Source organism: Podarcis liolepis, assembly GCF_965112155.1.
Source record: "Podarcis liolepis genome assembly, chromosome: 10".
Taxonomy (NCBI): domain Eukaryota; kingdom Metazoa; phylum Chordata; class Lepidosauria; order Squamata; family Lacertidae; genus Podarcis; species Podarcis liolepis.
The window spans coordinates 26,368,372-26,385,450 of record NC_139562.1 but is presented as its reverse complement, the minus strand read 5'-3'; the positions used below and the strand labels follow the sequence as shown (position 1 = coordinate 26,385,450).

The 17,079-nt window shown below is 40.8% G+C and overlaps 2 protein-coding genes across 6 annotated transcripts in view; one reads left to right on the top strand and one right to left on the bottom strand.

The window, feature by feature from the left end:
* The window catches only part of SYN3 (synapsin III), a 175,397-nt gene that overhangs the window by 37,727 nt on the left and 120,591 nt on the right, over positions 1 to 17,079 (top strand). For all 3 annotated transcript variants that reach the window (XM_083462173.1, XM_083462174.1, XM_083462175.1), the window contains exons 5-6: positions 1,780 to 1,936; positions 5,960 to 6,049. In XM_083462173.1, coding sequence (XP_083318299.1) covers positions 1,780 to 1,936; positions 5,960 to 6,049 — 247 coding nt within the window. The remainder of the gene's footprint in view (positions 1 to 1,779; positions 1,937 to 5,959; positions 6,050 to 17,079) is intronic.
* Positions 9,400 to 17,079, bottom strand: part of TIMP3 (TIMP metallopeptidase inhibitor 3) — a 47,566-nt gene continuing 39,886 nt past the window's right edge. The window contains exons 3-7 of one of the 3 annotated variants that reach the window (XR_014516363.1): positions 16,555 to 16,666; positions 15,621 to 15,742; positions 12,791 to 14,326; positions 10,102 to 12,749; positions 9,400 to 9,924 (exon numbers count right to left, since the gene is read on the bottom strand). Coding sequence is in view for 1 of the 3 variants with exons in the window: in XM_083462246.1 (XP_083318372.1) it covers positions 14,129 to 14,326; positions 15,621 to 15,742; positions 16,555 to 16,666 (432 nt within the window). In the remaining 2 variants the exon portion in view is untranslated. Of the gene's footprint in view, positions 14,327 to 15,620; positions 15,743 to 16,554; positions 16,667 to 17,079 lie in introns of all 3 variants that reach the window. The other 2 variants (XR_014516362.1, XM_083462246.1) reach the window with 2 other exon arrangements.

Genomic DNA, 17,079 nt, shown 5'->3' with positions numbered 1-17,079 from the left:
GAGCTAACATTAATATCAAAGGACCTATAATAAAAGGGAAACAACAGCTAGTTAATTTGTTGCTGGTTTAATTTTGTTGAATGTCTTGATTGTTACTCATTTATTGTTTTTCTAAACTAGTTTGGGTAATTTGTTTGTTATAACAATCAAGCAGTAAATACATTTTATGAAGTCAAAATAAATAAGAAACCCTGCAAATCACCCCAAGATCTATCAGTAGCTTCTGATCTAAATACTGCTCACTCGTGTTCTACAATACTCAGGTGTCCCACAACAGATGCGAAAATAATCTCTTGAAGGCGTATAGCTTTTGCCAGGTGGGTCTAAGCCTCTATGCTAGGTTCCTGGCAGGTGGGGGCCTGTTGCCTACCAGAAGGGAGAGGGGTGAGGCAGCAGGGAAATCAGCAGGAAGCAAATGCGCTGGACAACCCACCACCTCATCCATCTCTCAGTAGGCAATGGTGACCCACCTGGCAGGAAGCTAGCGCAGTGGCTCTGCCTTACCTGGACACTGCTTCTGGCTTGTGGGTGTCCTGAAGGCATGGCTGGCTGCTGTACGAGTCAGGATACTGGACTGGTTTGATATTGGGTCTGATCTACCAGAGCTCTTCTTGTGATGGAAAACTGTGCCTAAAAAGTAATTCAGTGAAATGAAATAAAAGTAACCCAATAAATATTAAAACACTTTCCCAAGTTTGAACCCAATTCATCAGAAAACACCCTGAATAATAAACAGCTCAAGTTATAAAATTGCTTTAAAATGTTTAGATTTAATCTACAAGGGAGGGGAATTCAAGAGGCGAGAAGCAGCTCTTCTATACTTGTCTATTCTATCCTAGGTAGATTCAGACCAGCAGCCTTCCCACAATAGTCTATTGGTGCTTGATTTTAACTTCTTTTGCTTTTAACTTGTTCTTAACTTTTTATGATAAAAAGTTTGGCAAGGGTGTAGATAGGTAGGTAGGTATAAACTGTTGCTATGTATTTTTGTGATACAGCAGTATATAAATATTTTAGTTAATAAATAAGCAAACCTCAAAAGGAGAACTCTTCTATCAACTAAGGAGTCTGTGTCTGCATATACCCCATACATTTAAAGCACATTTAAGGTACTCCCCTTCCCAAAGAATTATGGGAGCTGTAGTTTATTCTTCACAGAGCTGTAATCCCCAGCACCCTTAACAAACAACAGGTTTTGGGGGGTTATGCTTTAAATGTATGGTATATATGCAACCTATGACAAAACAGACAATGCTCACTTTGTGTTCTCTATGGGAAAACATTCTTTAAAAAGTGAACATATGTGTTTAATGGATAGATGTTTTCATTCATAAATGCCATGTGGTGATCTTTAAATTGGTCTCCAGCTTTAAGAATTCAGCGACTGCTTTTGCTCTGTCATCTGTGCAGCACATTGCAAAAAATTGCCACCAGATCCATCCAGAGTTTTCACATGAGAACGGCTGGAAAGACACTTTACCATTCCTAATTTATTATCTTTAGTTCTTGTTGTACATCATTCCTGTATGAGCCTTCCTGTCTGAGCCCATAATGGAAACTGTGAGAAATGTACCTGGAGTCCTCTCAGTTCTGTTTCGTAAATCCTAAAATGAAGGATTTTATTTATTGATGTCTTTAATATAATAACAATGACTGGTGCTTTTTTGAAATCTTAGAATTATAGGAAGGAAAAGCATTGGAAGCAAAAAAGAAAGTAATTGATAGGAAGTGGATGACTTGACTGACTTTTAATAAATGTCCTCGGATTATGTCTTCTAGATCCTTCAAGCCTGACTTTGTTCTCATCCGGCAGCATGCTTACAGCATGGCACTAGGAGAGGACTTCCGCAGCCTCATCATCGGCCTCCAATATGGTGGAGTCCACAGTGTCAATTCTCTTTTCTCCATCTACAATTTTTGCAGCAAGCCCTGGGTGGTAGGTGCCATTCTTAAGCTTCCTTACATGAAATGAGAGGGGAGTTGAGGATCCCCGTACTGCAAGAAGCTCCCAATTTAATATTTTGGTTGTTTTGGTAAATCTAAATTATTTTGTTGTTATTTGGTTTCAAGCACACCAGGTATGCTGTGAGACTGAGGATTCTGTGCAACTCAGTACCTAACAGGCCAAATAGCTGAACTGAGGAAAGCAGGCCTTGGGCTTTTGCTGAGAGAACATTGTCACAGGCAACTCAGTACTTTATAAGTGTTGTTTGTCTGGCATGTGGCAACCACACACTGGATTTTCCAATGGCCTGGAATTAAGTAATCTGGAAGAGTGGAGGATTGTCATGTGCAAATAGTTTACCTGATAAAGGCTTAGACTTCTGGCACTGATACATCCTGCAGGTGTCAGGGTCTGACTAAAAGGTTCCATTCTCTCCAGAGATCCATGGGGTGGTATTCAAAGTACTACAAGGCCATAGTCCCTTCAGCACAAGTATTACTGCTTGCACAATGGAACTGGCCCCCCTTTCTTTCCCTTGTGCCCCACCAAACCTGTTCCCCCAATCCTCCAGAGCAGATTTTAAATTCTGAAAACTGAATGGAAAGCAGGGATCACAACACAGTGTGCCATTTCCCCCTAATAAAACCAGGATGGGGGCAGAAAAGCATGGCTGTTCTTTATTTGCCAAGTGCAGGATTTTTTGTATATTTTATTACATTTGTATCCTGTGTTTCTTCCATCATGGGACTCAAGTGAATGTAGATATGGTTGGTTCCCAGGTGGCTACCCATGTAGGCAATGATCCAAGCCAGACTTGCTTAGCTTCAGCAAGGTGGTAGTCCCAGGTGCCTTCACATTGTCCCCTGGGATGTGCGGCATACAATATTTGTACTGTGTAATCATAATCATAAGGTGATTTATGGTATTGGGCTGCCCAGATTCTTTAAGTCCTGATGAGCTCGTAGACTCTACTTTCTCCCACTACTGCTTAATAAAATCAAAGAGGTCAAACTGGCATTGGAAACAGTTTTTGGCTTACTTGATTGGATATGGGTCAGATATGCATTTCAAGCACAACTTACATTGCTGAGGTCATCTCTGACAAGGAATACAGACCTGAAATTATAGCAGACTATTAAGAAATTGAGACAGCAAACTTTGGGAATTAATATTACTCTATTGCAGATATGTAAGCTACAAAGTAAGTATTTGAAATAAGGCATCTGCTCATCAATATTTTGCTGAAAATGTGCTACATATACAACATAGAAATAAGCCTTGAGTTGCAGAACAAAATTATTACTTTATTTTCACTCAGATTAGCATGTTTTCCTTTATTTATTTATTCTACTTCCATGGTCAAAATTTAACCTTCCTATATAGTACTAGATTGTCCACAGTGTGATGGTATTTCATGTTACTTGGAATTAGCAAAGCACCCTACCAATCATAGAATCATAGAATCATAGAATCATAGAGTTGGAAGAGACCACAAGGGCCATCGAGTCCAACCCCCTGCCAAGCAGGAAACACCATCAGAGCACTCCTGACATATGGTTGTCAAGCCTCTGCTTAAAGACCTCCAAAGTAGGAGACTCCACCACACTCCTTGGCAGCAAATTCCACTGTCGAACAGCTCTTACTGTCAGGAAGTTCTTCCTAATGTTTAGGTGGAAGCTTCTTTCTTGTAGTTTGGATCCATTGCTCCGTGTCCGCTTCTCTGGAGCAGCAGAAAACAACCTTTCTCCCTCCTCTATGTGACATCCTTTTATATATTTGAACATGGCTCTTGTTACTTATTATGACAATTATTTATATCCCACCTTCCAGGATACATTAAAATATGTTCTTTAAAATGGCAATAAACAGCATCAACTTATTAAAAGCCACCAGGATCCTTCCCATGGGGCAACTGGTGGTAGGATGGTTGGAAGTGTCATTTCCCTGATACCTATCTAGATGCTGGTGCTAAAACCATCAGATGATGTTAGCTCACTTATTGTGGTCACACAAACATAACAATTAATTAATGAATTAGTATATTTGGCTGAGGTATGCAAAGCAAGCAAGGAAAACAATTCAGCAAAAGGTTATTATTCCCCATTAACTTGTTTCAGGTGGGCACAAGTACATTCTAAAGATGCCCATTAAAACTAAGGCCTCAGAGTTCAAAGATAAAGAAGGCTACAATGTACGCTGACAGAGAGAAGCAGCTGGGAGAGATAGCAAACTGGTACCACCATAGATGGATAAATATTCTCTGTTAAATGTTGTTTTCTCTGCCGGCCCTCCAGAGACAGTGAAAGTTTAATTACCTTTCCTTATTTTTCTTTCTTTCTATCTTTTTTCCAAAGCGAAGTAGGAAAGCTACTATAGGTCATCCATGTGAAGTGCATTTCATACCCCATTCTTGGTATGTGGTAGCATGCATTCCAGTGCAGGCTAAAGGCATTTACAAATACATAATATATAAATGATATGCTGTGAGGTCCTCCCCTATCAGCCTATTTGCTCTCTTAGATCTCTTGGAGAGGCCTTTCTCTGTGTCACACCAGTGTCTGAAGCATGATGGAGTCAGAATGAAAAAGAGAGGGCCTTCTCTACCTGTGCCCAGGTTGTGAGCAGTGCAACGCAGCTGCCATGAGCAATGCAAATGCATTTGAAAAGCAGGGTATACGTTTTGGAAGCAAATAAATAAACATTTTTGTGTGTGCTGCTGCTTTGTACAAGTTTGGGACCAGGGACTGGCATAACCTGGTGAAGGAATGGCAGATTGCCCCCATGTGAACTGCGGCATGCATATAGAAGATAGATCACACATGTTTTTATATTCGAATGTGCTACATAATTGTACAGTGACTAACATACACTCCTCTTTTGCTTGTTGTGTCTATCCTATCTCTCTCTCATATACACACACTTAAACACACAGCTGTAACTTCTTATGTTTGCTCACTGAGCTAGTCAAAACAGTTTTCTTTTGCTTTTCTCATCAGATGTTCAGGGTTAGTGTAAGTAGTTAAGAGAGGCAATCTCGCTTCTTTATGCTGGGTCAACAACCTGTGTTGCCAACAATAATCGCAGGGGGAAATGGCAGGATATTTTATTTATCCGCATGCACTGATCTCTGACTGGGCTTGCTGGTGACTTTTGCACTGTCACATGCTGTTGGAAGATTTCTGGATTTTCTAAAATATTTAATTTTCCCCCTGAAGGAATAGTTTTGTTTATTTAGACAAATGGTGAAGACCAGCAATATCTGAGAGGCATACAACCATGCCATATATTTTTTACACTTCTTTGGGGTCGAAGAGTATGTGCACTTTAATTTTCTAAGAAGCACCCTAAGTTAAAAGGCCTTTCTTTATGACAGGTGGGATTTTTTGGAGCACAAGCAAAAAGGAGAGGAAAGCAATGCTCCTCCTGCTGCTGCCCATAATTGGCCTCTAAATTTTTGCCCTTTGTGAAGTATTGTTCCCAAATGAACTTTACTTTTATCTGTAGGATCCATTCACTGGGGAGCTTGTCAAGGAGTATGCCTTGACATTGGGGGGGGGGATAAATTTGCTCCTGGAATTGCCAGTGTCTATTGTGAATATTTCATTTTGTGCATCTCAAATTATGTCCCAAGTTGTCCCAAGGTTGTGCTTCCGCATAGAACTCAGTAGGAGTGGTTTAGGAATCTTTATGCCCCTACCGCAGGTTCCATTTCTTGCTCTTGCTCTTTGGGGCAGAAGATGATGGCCTTGGGCAGGACAACAGTACTGGATTTAGGGTAGTGTGGGCAGTTCCCCATAGGGTGCTGAGATGAGGGGTCACATAATAATAATATTCAGAATATCCATTTTAAAAGCAAATTTACCAAAAGAAGTTATTGTAAAAATAAGAAATAGGATGGGAGCAGATTTTGTCCTTGCTCAGGTTGCCATATTACCAAAGACCACTTCTGAGGATAGGAATTGTTATATTTATGTGCTTGTTAAGTTACATGAATCCTCTTTCTTTCCATTTTAGTTCTCTCAGCTAATTAAAATCTTCAACTCTCTGGGTCCTGAGAAGTTCCCTCTTGTGGAGCAAACCTTCTTTCCAAGCCATAAACAGATGGTAAGTACCTTGGGTTTATTTTCTTTGATGGTGTGCTATGATATATAGAGAACGGGACTGTGACACTGGAGAGAACAAGAAAACCATTCTGTAGGCCCTTCCAGACTAATGTTTTATTACGGGTGTACTCCACAATATGTTCTTGAGACAAGAAGAGTGCATTTATCATGAATTTATTCCACTTTAGTATTATTATTATTTTGTGATGGTTCCCTGATGCTACCACGTTATTGCTGTCCAGAGGGGGCTATACTGCCTACACATCACAAAACACTGTTGCTGTATGTAGGTTTTATTTTATTTGTTTTTTATCTTATATTTTGGAAATGTACATCCAGTGATTATTTTTCCTTTAATTTTTTGGGGGGCCCTCAAGAGAGTGGGACCCTAAGCTATAGCTTGTTTAGCTTATAGGTAAATCCGGCACTACAAGGATGGATTCCATATGTATCTTTTTGTGTCTTCAAGTTTGCCAGTATTGATGGGTGTGACATTGTGTCTGTCAACAGATATGCCCATCCCATTTGGTCAGTTTTACACCTTCAGGCTTGGTGCCTTGATGGCCATTCCTCCCTCATGTGTGCAGTGTTCATGATGGCTGCTGGTGCCCCAGTTCTGATGACCATGTTTCCTTATCATACTTGTGCCTGTGTGCCTGTCTACACACAAAGTATAACAGTATAACATTCATGACTAGGGTGATGGCATCTCCCATGCACTGCAGAGAAAGATGCAGTAGCAATGGGAGGGGCAGGCAACGTGGGATGCGTCAGAAGCTTGTCTGAAGAGGCTGTGCATGTGGCCTAGATTATGCTCTGTATTTCTATCCGCATGCCTTGGTGCCATCAATATCATTTTTGCTGTGCAGGACTGCATTCAGAGTAAATGCAGCTGTTTCTGCAGGAATTTGTTCCTCCATTTGGACAAATAAAGCAGACTGTGTGGTACAGTACCTGGAAAGATGTGTGGGTTTGCATTCAGCATTACAACTGATCTGAACTTTTCAGTGATGAGAACTACACAGTACTTAAAAAGCTGTGATACCGTTGCTAATAAACATTTACATCAGGATTACTCTGTGAAGTCTGTTTGAAAAATGTGACCCAAACTGACTTCCTTTAGTTATAAACTTATTTCCCCATCTCTCACCCAAGTTTTCCTTTTGGGAGCTTTGGTTCTGTCAGTGATCCAGTGGACTCTAGAAATTAATAATAATATTAATTTCTTTATATACCACTCTATACCTGGAGGTCTCACAGAAAAAGAACTGCTTGTTATTCATTTAAAATCTCAATAAGGACTATAACTATTTACATGGAAGTCTGGGTATTTTTTCTTATAACATGAAAAAAAGATTTAGTGCATTTATTTTTATACATCTAAAAAGAGGTCTGGATATGCTTAGCAAAAGTACTTTTTCTTTTGAAAGAAAGAACTTAATCCACAAAAGAAATGCAGAGGTTATTAAAGCAGTACTGTTCTTTTTAGAATACAAAAAACACCAACCATCCCATACTTTTTCTGGGGAACTTTTTCTTTTGTTGTACAGAGCCTTAGGGCAGTAACATTCAAAAACCCCAGTTTGAACCAGTTCGTTTCTAGTAATGTAACAAATGCTGTATAATGTTTAACTGTAAATAAAACCTCTAAGTGGTTGTTTAATTATAATACTGTGTATGGGCCTAAAACATCTGTGTTTGTAGAATTATAAGCAGCCAGGGCTGAGGCATCAAGAGTTGCTGATAATTTATGAAGTGTAAGGAGAGCAGAGGGGGGAACCCTCTTGCATGAGAAGAAGTGAGGATGCTACTATTCAAAGTTTGAGTGCCATAATCTCCCTTGGATCTGAGCTGCTGCAGGAGAGGACACTGTACTAGATTACTCCAGCTGCTCTCTGTGAAGGATTCCCATTCTATTCCCTTGCATCATTGGGTAGGGCTGAGATAGACTGTGTTGCTACCAGTCAGTGTGGATTCTGAGCTGGATGGACCAATTGTCTAACTTGGTATAGAATTTCAGCTTATCATGCAACTAGAGCTTTTTTCTGCACTTGTTAATCTTCTGAACTCTGTTCGCAGTTCAAGATGGATAAAGCAGAACCTCACAAATGACACGCCATATATTGCTTTGACTACTGGATACAGTTTTGAAAGTAGCAAAATGAACTTGAACTAATGTAAATGAATGCAAATTTTGCTTGCATTTGCACATGGCCAGTGATCCCCATATGATCATTATCTTCTTCTCCAAATAAAAAATAAAAATCAATTTTCATGCATAATAATTATGAGAAAGCTATGTGACCGACACACGCTAGATTTTGTTCCCAGCTTTGGCACAGAGAAAGAGGAAATGAGAATTCCCAGGGATGACGCAGAAGTCAGAGTGGGAATTCTAAGGAATTAGGAATTAAGACCAATTGAAAGCTGTGGAGCTTAAGGGCATGTTCACTGTCAGGGAAGAGTTAGAAATTTCCAGTTTATCAGAGGGAGAAAGCATTCCCCAAGGGAGGGAGGAGAGCAGTGAATCTAATAGAAGAGAGCAAGAGGAACAACAGGGAGGGACTGGCTGTTCACAGGAAAGGCAAGGGTTAAGTTCTAGCTCAGATTCGGAGGAGGGGAGATACAAGCCAGCGCTAGCCAGGAGGTTAGAAAAAAAGAGCGGGAAAGCGAAGGGAAAGGCGCCTTCGCCATTTTGAGAGTGGCTGGTCATGGAGAAGCAGAGCTCAGAAGGTATCTGAAATAAGTGACTCTGAGGAATAATAGTTAAGAACCATTTATAAGATTGTTTTGTTAATACGCAATAAAAAGTTATAAAAGAACAAGAAGCGTTTGTGTGTGATCTGAAGAGGACAACGACCAGTCCTGACATTCACATTAGTGGCTTAAAATGCAGCAAGGTTGTTTTTCCGCACTGGGTTTCAAGCCACATTTGTATAGTGTAGTTCACATCAGAATGGGGGCAGGGATGTCTTCATCCAATATACATTACCTTTTTGGTTTCTCCGCCCCCTGCAACACCCACCCACACCCCAGAACTCCTATTTATGAAGCTGTATTCTGGGTATGCACACTTATCTGCAAAGGCACGATGGCTGTCTTAAATGCACACACTATTCTTAAGCATGAAGTGAATGTGGCTTAAGTTTTCTAGTCGGATTGAAGCCGGTTTGAGAAAAAGCACCTCAAACAGAAGTATTTGTAAAGGATCAATATGGTTGCGGAGTAAGTGGTAATGTGAGCATACCCTAAGTGTCTGAAAAACATGAGTCATCAGCTTTCTGCCACTAACCAGCAATAGCCAGTCAGATAGCTCAAAACTGTCAACCAAATTAAAGAAGGGAAAATATCTGTGATAGAAATAAAACACTTTATTGTTTTAGAATAAAAGGACACTATAAAAAGTGAACATTATTACCTTAAAAGACAATATACATTCATTGAATATAAAATTTATAAATAACAAAAACAAGGAGGAAAACTGTAAACAGTGCTACAAAACTAAGCAAAAATTACATTCCTTCTGGGGAGACGTTTTCTCCCAGACTGATAGTAATGGAGAAGAGAAAAGAATGCAGATTTACAGCCCAACCTAGTGCCCATACACCAAGTGCAAAGCTCAGCTTAATAGCTATAATGCTGAAAAGCCAGTGTGGTGGATAGAGAGTTGCACTTGGGTCAGGGTTACCTGTTTCAAGTCCCGCTCTTGTCCTGGCCACCTGTAAAATGGGAATGATGGCAAGGGTTGTTGTGCAAGGGAATGAAGCAAAGATTATAAAGCAGTTTGCAATTTTGTTTTATAAAAAATTGTTAGCAGTAGCAGACAGTAGGATGGGGCAGTGGTGCTTACCTGACTTCCTGGCAGCAGAGTCATTACTGCTTACCGGGGTGAAGGGTGGGAAGGTCAAGGTAGCAGGAGAGTTTGATGCTGTTCAGATGCAGCAAATATGGCGCCCCTGCCAGTGCATTTGCACAGCACCAAGCTTCCCCCCCTTGCTCCCCACCCTCCTTCCCAGTAAGCAGCAGCAACTACCCCACCCCAGTATCCACTACTGATTATTAGTAACACTAAAAATGTAGAGATCTCCCAAAAGAAATGTATTTTTTGCTGGGTTCTTCCCCCTCAATCTTTACCCTCCATTTGACTCCTTCTTAAAACAAAACAAAACCCCAAACAACCCTCTTTGATGGCTTGATTATCAGCGTGGTGAAAGGTTGTTCTCTTCTGCCCTTGCCTTCTTAGTTGTGTTGCATGCCCTCCAACAACTCTTTACTTTCTGTAATGTACAATGGAAATCTGTATACAAAAAGAACTTACTTCCCCCCCCTATGGGTGGCCTGTTTGTTTTTTTGTTTGTTTTCCTACAAAGCACACACATATATTATAGCCTGTATAAAGACACATACCTTCTTGGCAATTAAAGAGATTTCTACAATAGCTTGATAGCAGAGCTGTAAAGTCTCAGCTATGATCTTAAAATTCTACAGTCAGTGAAAATAATACAAATGCAGAGCTGCCATTCAGTGGAAATACAGATCACATTTTTTAACAACCCAGTCAACAGGAAGCTGCTTCCCCTTCTTGCCTTTCAAGATCTGAATTCATGTTAGGTTTATCTCAGAAACGACACAAACTGAACTTAGGCCACCTTATCTCCAGCAAGCTGATAAATAACAACCACTGCTAGAAACACTGAAATACTCTCCCTACCCACATCAGTCATAACACTGGCTTCACTGAATTTGGCCTGCTAGACTTGTTAACTTCCATTTCAGAAGGGTGAAGGCTTGGTGGAGAGAGGATTAACTCAAGTCTCAATATGATTTTATGTGGCCTTGGCAATTTTTCAAGATCTGATTTATAGGTACGTAGACAGGTCTGGAGAGTGCATCCTACTGGCTATGAATGAGCTACTGTCCTCAAACCTTATGTGGGACAGCGAATCTGCGCAGAGGTTTTGACAAGTTCAAAACATTAAAACACTTCTCATATGTCTTCGTATATTGTAGTGAAGTGCACTATTTTGTGCCCATACAATCCTCTGTATGACATTAAAGAAAAGCTGTATTATCAGTGCCCACTATGCAGCTTTTAATTTCCAAAGTATGGGGAGGGTTCCACCCCTGTGGTTCAATACTAAAATTGATATGCCTTTAGAACAATGCCATTGATTTTGGCTGGATTAGAAGTAGTGTTAGTGCTGCAGTTTTTGCCAATGTAGCTCTTCAGAAGTTCAAGAATGCTTCTGCTGCCAATAGCTCTGTGAAAGTGTCAGCAATTCCATCACAATGATGGCTTTAAAATAAGTGCCCTAAAGGGTCGATATTTCCTCCCTGGAAACCAGTACGAAACCAGACACACTGAGTCCTATCTTACAATTGGCAAAACTTGCTCTTTCTCACTTCTTGCTATGGATTCCGGCTCGTTGTACAAAAATCCCAGGTCCAGGCAGGGGTGGACTTTGGTGATCTTTCATAATATGGCACCCTGTGTGAGCCCAAAATTTAGCACCCTTAAATGGATCTTCTCAATTTTGCGCCCCCGCAGCTCAGCACCCTATGTGGGGGAACTGCCAGCACTGCCCTAAATCCAGCACTGCCTCAGGGTCCAACTCTGCTGCTAGAGGGAACACTGGATGACCTTTGCTACTGGCCTAGTGTAGCAAGCAAGAACATGGGTGCAGTCTTGAGATTAGGACCAATCTGCACAACCAGCAGACCACGTGATAAAACCACTTCAGTCTACAGACTACGGATTGCATGACTGAATGCTCCCTCGTCTTAAAATAACTTCCTACAGAAAAATAAGACATCAGCAAAAAGGGAACTAGCTTAGATTTCTCTGGGATATGCTGGTTTTCTGTGTACAGTACAGGGATTATTTATTTCAGGATCATAGCCCTGAACTCCAGGTCATGACTCAGCGTGGTTGTGGGAGCTCCAATGCACACATGAAGCTCTCCCTGCCTCTAAGAAGGTAGCTAGGCACATGCTTAAGTTGATCGCTTTCCAGCTTATGACAGCTCTATTTTCTACACTGGAATGAATTGAAGACAGATAGCAAATTAAGACACACACAAAAACCAACTTTTAAAAAGTACTGTAAAGAAAACTTGTGTTCATTGTCAATATTTCACCCCATTCCACAGCCTCCGCAAAGTATATAGTTGCCCATCCCATCAGTAACCCTGCTTCTTGACAACATTATAATGTAAAGTACTTTTATTACAATGTTTTTATATTATACTTTTTCATAATAAAAACAAACAAATTACCAAGTCCACAGTGAAGGTGGGACAACCTCCTCCTTCATCCCTATTGCCAGAAGGTTTACTGAGCCCACAAGCATAGCTCTGCTTAATCATAGCCAGCAAGGTAATACATCACTAAAATGTTCCTTTAGGCTACAATCCTATACATACTTACCTAGGAATAAGTCCCACTGAATTCAAAGGGACATGCTTCTGTGAAGACATGCATAGGATTGCATTGCTAGAAGGTGATTTCTAGAGCCTTAGGGAATTCTGTACTTCCTAAGTATTTCTCTGGTAGCACAGATGGGTGTGTTATATACCCATACAGCGTATTTTTCTGGCTACTATGCAGACTGATGCAGATCATTTCAGAGGAGGAAAAAGAATGACCAAGGAGTGTTTCTCCGCATAGTATTCATATGGCAATATGGTAGTGTGAAAAGGCTCCTGTGTAGTATAATCGCCACACAATGAAAAGTCCTAGAAACAGAATTGTTTTTCACTTTGATTAACCAGGGCACATTCCCAAGACTGCTTTGATAATGACTGGTGAAGAGGAGGAAACATAGTGACTTTTCAGTCTTCGAATAACTGTGTGCATTGGCCCTTATTGCAGCTAAAAGGAGAGGAGGGAAGCACATAGCATGGGGAATAAACACCCATTATTGTCACTACTGCAGAAACAGCGGAAAGTCAACCTCTTTAGTTTTAAACAAAAAAATAAAATAGTATCCAGTGACTTGGAATGTGAAGATTCAAACTTGTCATTGCTTATAGCATGAAACAATTCCATGTCCTGTCAAAAATAGCTTATATCATCATATCTATATACATTTCCATTCAACAAAACAGTGTTTTGGCATCTAATTTCTTAATGCCAATAGCCTTAATTAGATTACTTTTTTTTCTTCCTTTCCTCCAGACTTCCCTTTGCCTCTCTTTCCAAGTATCTTTGTTTAAGTGTATTTATTTGTTTTATTTTGTATTGATACATTTGCATGTATTAGGGGTTTATGTTGAAAAGGCCTCTTTGAAGCCTGGCTAAAAACCCCAAAATGCCTGGTGTTGATTTGGTTCTGAACTTGTTTGCTCCGTACTTAGGAGAGGGATTCACTCCCATTAATTGGTGTTTATTTTTAAAAGCTGTTATTTATGCTCTTGCACAACCCAGAACTACAATGGAGCTTTTACATTCACATTTCAAATGAGACAGGCATTTTGATGTAGTGCTTTTAATGCACATGACAGCTGAATCCCCCCAGTGCTCTATCCAGTTCAAACATCATCACTTTCTTTTCATCCATTCGGTGTGTGGCTTAAATTTGCTCACATTGTTAATCCTAACTGGTTGCATTTTTTTTTTAAAAAAGAGTATCTACATGGTCTGAGGATTGAATGTGGAAGTGAAGAAGCAGCTTGGGGAGGGGGCTGGAATTGTGATACAATACCCATCTGGGAAATTTTTGAGATTTTTGTTTTCCTACAAAAATATAGATTATATTGCTATATAGAGTGATACATAACTGAGAGCCAAAGCTCCCTTATTTATCTGGTGTGCAAACAGAAGTTCCCAGATAAATCTCTTCTGACCAAAAATGGGTGATAGCGATTGTGTTGTTGTTTTTAAGTGATTTAAAACAAAACAAAAAAAAGATAATCAGTTAAGACAGCATAGATTTAAAAAACAAACAAACACCAAAGTTCGAAGTGCTAAAATTCGCAAGAAACAGGCACTAATATCATGGTTGTCATCATGATCTGATATGAGTTAGTGTCCAAATAATGCTCAGCCGCATGGGAGGGAAGGAACAAAGAAAAGGGGGTGTTCAGGGGTCTGTGGCATTGATGGTTGTTTTATCAGGAGGTGCCCATCCTCTGTACCAGCTGCAGTAGCCCTCCTTCTGCTTGATGCAGGCATAATGCTTTGACTGATACCCTGGTTGGCCGAAGCTGGAAAGCATGTCTGTCCACAGGCACTCATTCTTGGATGTCACAAAGCACGGAAGATAGTAGCAGGGCTTAATCTGTAGGTTCAAAAAGAAAACAAGTGATGGGGGTTAGCTAAAATGGTTTAAGAAGAGTCAGGCGCTTCGCGGCTTTTTCTCTTAACGTTGCGTTGCTATACTTGCCCGCTCAGAATTAAACCCCATTTGAGTTTGATTTGATTTACTGCCTGGTAAGTCCTATGCCTGGGGATGTGGGTGGCGCTGTGGGTTAACACACAGAGCCTAGGACTTGCCGATCAGAAGGTCGCAGTTCGAATCCCCGCGATGGGGTGAGCTCCCATTGCTCAGTTCAGTCCCTGCTCCTGCCAACCTAGCAGTTTGAAAGCACATCAAATGCAAGTAGATAAATAGGTACCGCTCCAGCGGGAAGGTAAACGGCATTTCCGTGCGCTGCTCTGGTTCGCCAGAAGCGGCTTAGTCATGCTGGCCACATGACCCAGAAGCTGTATACTGGCTCCCTCAGCCAATAAAGCGAGATGAGTGCCGCAACCCCAGAGTCGGCCACAACTGGACCTAATGGTCAGGGGTCCCTTTACCTTAACTTAAGTCCTGTGCCTATGTTAGTTTGTTTTGTTTCCTTTGAAAAGTAGCACGTCAATATGGAAACCTCTGAGTTCAGAACATGGGTTACAGGGAAATTCAACCGAATTGTAAAGCTGAAAAGTATATTTCTAGTATTTTTGTAATGAGCCGGTCCAAAAATCATATTCTTTAACTTGACCTGTGCCTTGATTAATGGAACTACCCTAAGCCCCCATTCCTGGCGGGGAACCTCAGGGAGCCAAATGCAGCCCTCAGGACTCTCTACTGGGCCCTCAGGACTCTTCCCAGACAACATCCTATCCTCAGCCACATCCCTCACTGTCCCTGCTGTGCACCGTCCTTGAACATTTCTGTGTGGCTGGAATGTGTCCATGGACTCTTGTAATACCTCTTGCTTGCTTGCCGGGATTGAAGATACCATGAAATGTGTATGTAGAAACTAGTCTGCTGATAATATAAAATTTACATTTGTTGCACCACTCAGTTTTGCTGCTAGTCCCACCTACTACTGGTATGTGGCCCCCAGAAGATTGCCCAGAAGGGAATCTGGCCCTTTGGTTCCTTACTCCTGCTTAAGCCTGCGGGAGATGCATGCCATGTGACTGAGCTCCTAGCCTTTGCAGAGCTTTCATTTTGCTCTTTTCTTCCCAGATTTTCACAGAGAATAAAATTCCAAAGTTCCCCTTCTATTGCCTCTCCCTTCCCAGTCCATCCCCAATATATGAAGTTGTTGACAACTCAAGGAGTGGTCACCGTAGACAGCACACACCTTGCAGCCACAACCGAGGTGGTAACGATGGTTGAGTCCTTTGCGCTGGGAGAGAGTCAGTCGATCCCACTTCTCATTCAGGTTACACAGTCCTGTGTAAACCTTTCCATCATAAACTCGGCCTAGAAAATAAAACTGCAAATGAGCCATTCAAGTGTAAATAATTTGTTAAATTCCCAGATGTGGAAAATATCTGTAGTGCCAGTATTTCTGCAGTTTGGAAGTTGATACCAGCTACAAAAGTCCCTCCCACATGCAAGTAATTAGCAACAGCATGGCTACCTCTTGAAATATAGTAAGGAACTGTATCCTACTATGTCATGCCTGCTTATTTTCATGCAGGGCTTGTGTCTTCAACACCTATATAATTAGCACTAAGAAGATGAGGTGGGTGGGAGGAATTCCCTAGGCAATTATGCTAATCTGAATATGACTGCGAAAAATTCAATTTCACATGTGTCCAGTCCAAATATTGCCCAATATTTCCAATTCTGAATGACGGTAGATTAAGAAAAGAATACCAGTTAGTAGAAGACCTGAATTTGGTATTCACCAAGATTGAAAATCCTTTTTTTTAAAAAATAAAAAAATAGCTCTCAAAGTTCAACTGGAAAATGTTCAGAATAAAATTGACTTTGAATTTTGAAATGTTGATAATTCCCAAATTTGTGTGAATTTTCATTAATAAGATACTGTCTTCTACAATGTAAAACTAACAGCCACTTCTCCTGCACCTGTTCCAGTCAGACGACACCTGATTGGCACAGATAATTTTGGAAGCAGAGTTAAATCAAAACTTTAGTTTTTGAGACCTGCAGGTTAAATACTTGTAATCCACATCCACTAGCACTAAGCTGCAACTCCTCTAAAAATACAGTTGAAACAAATACAGCCTGCAAGCGAGCTGTGACAGACAACTCTGCTATTTCTTTACCTGTAATCAAATACTGGTACTTGTTGACCTCCAGCTTGACCCCGCAAAGGCTTTCAGAGGCCTCTGTGTAGATATATTGAACATGTGGCATCTTGTCAAAACCCCTGTACATCTTTAAAAAGGAGAGAGAGAGAGAGAGAGAGAGAGAGAGAGAGAGAATTTTTAACAAAATATCATGCAACCAAAAAATAACTGAGCTTGGAATTTCTTAGCTCTGAGTATTCAAACTGCTAACTCCAGGATGGCAACCCTGTACTTCATTTTAATATGTTGCAGTACATTTTCTAGCATGGTGGCCCCAGGAAATTTGGCAGATGGTGGGTTTGGACAGCATCAAGCATAAGTGTGTGTACTCAATGGACCACTAATATTAGAGCACAGTAATGTCCCTTTTCCATTACTGAATGACTTCCTCAGCTCCAGGAGTTAAAAACTATATTATAATGTATGCCCCTCATGTTTCCAGATGTTTGTGCCTCTCACAGAACTACAGCTCCCAAAGTTGCTGGGAAGGGAGCGCTTATG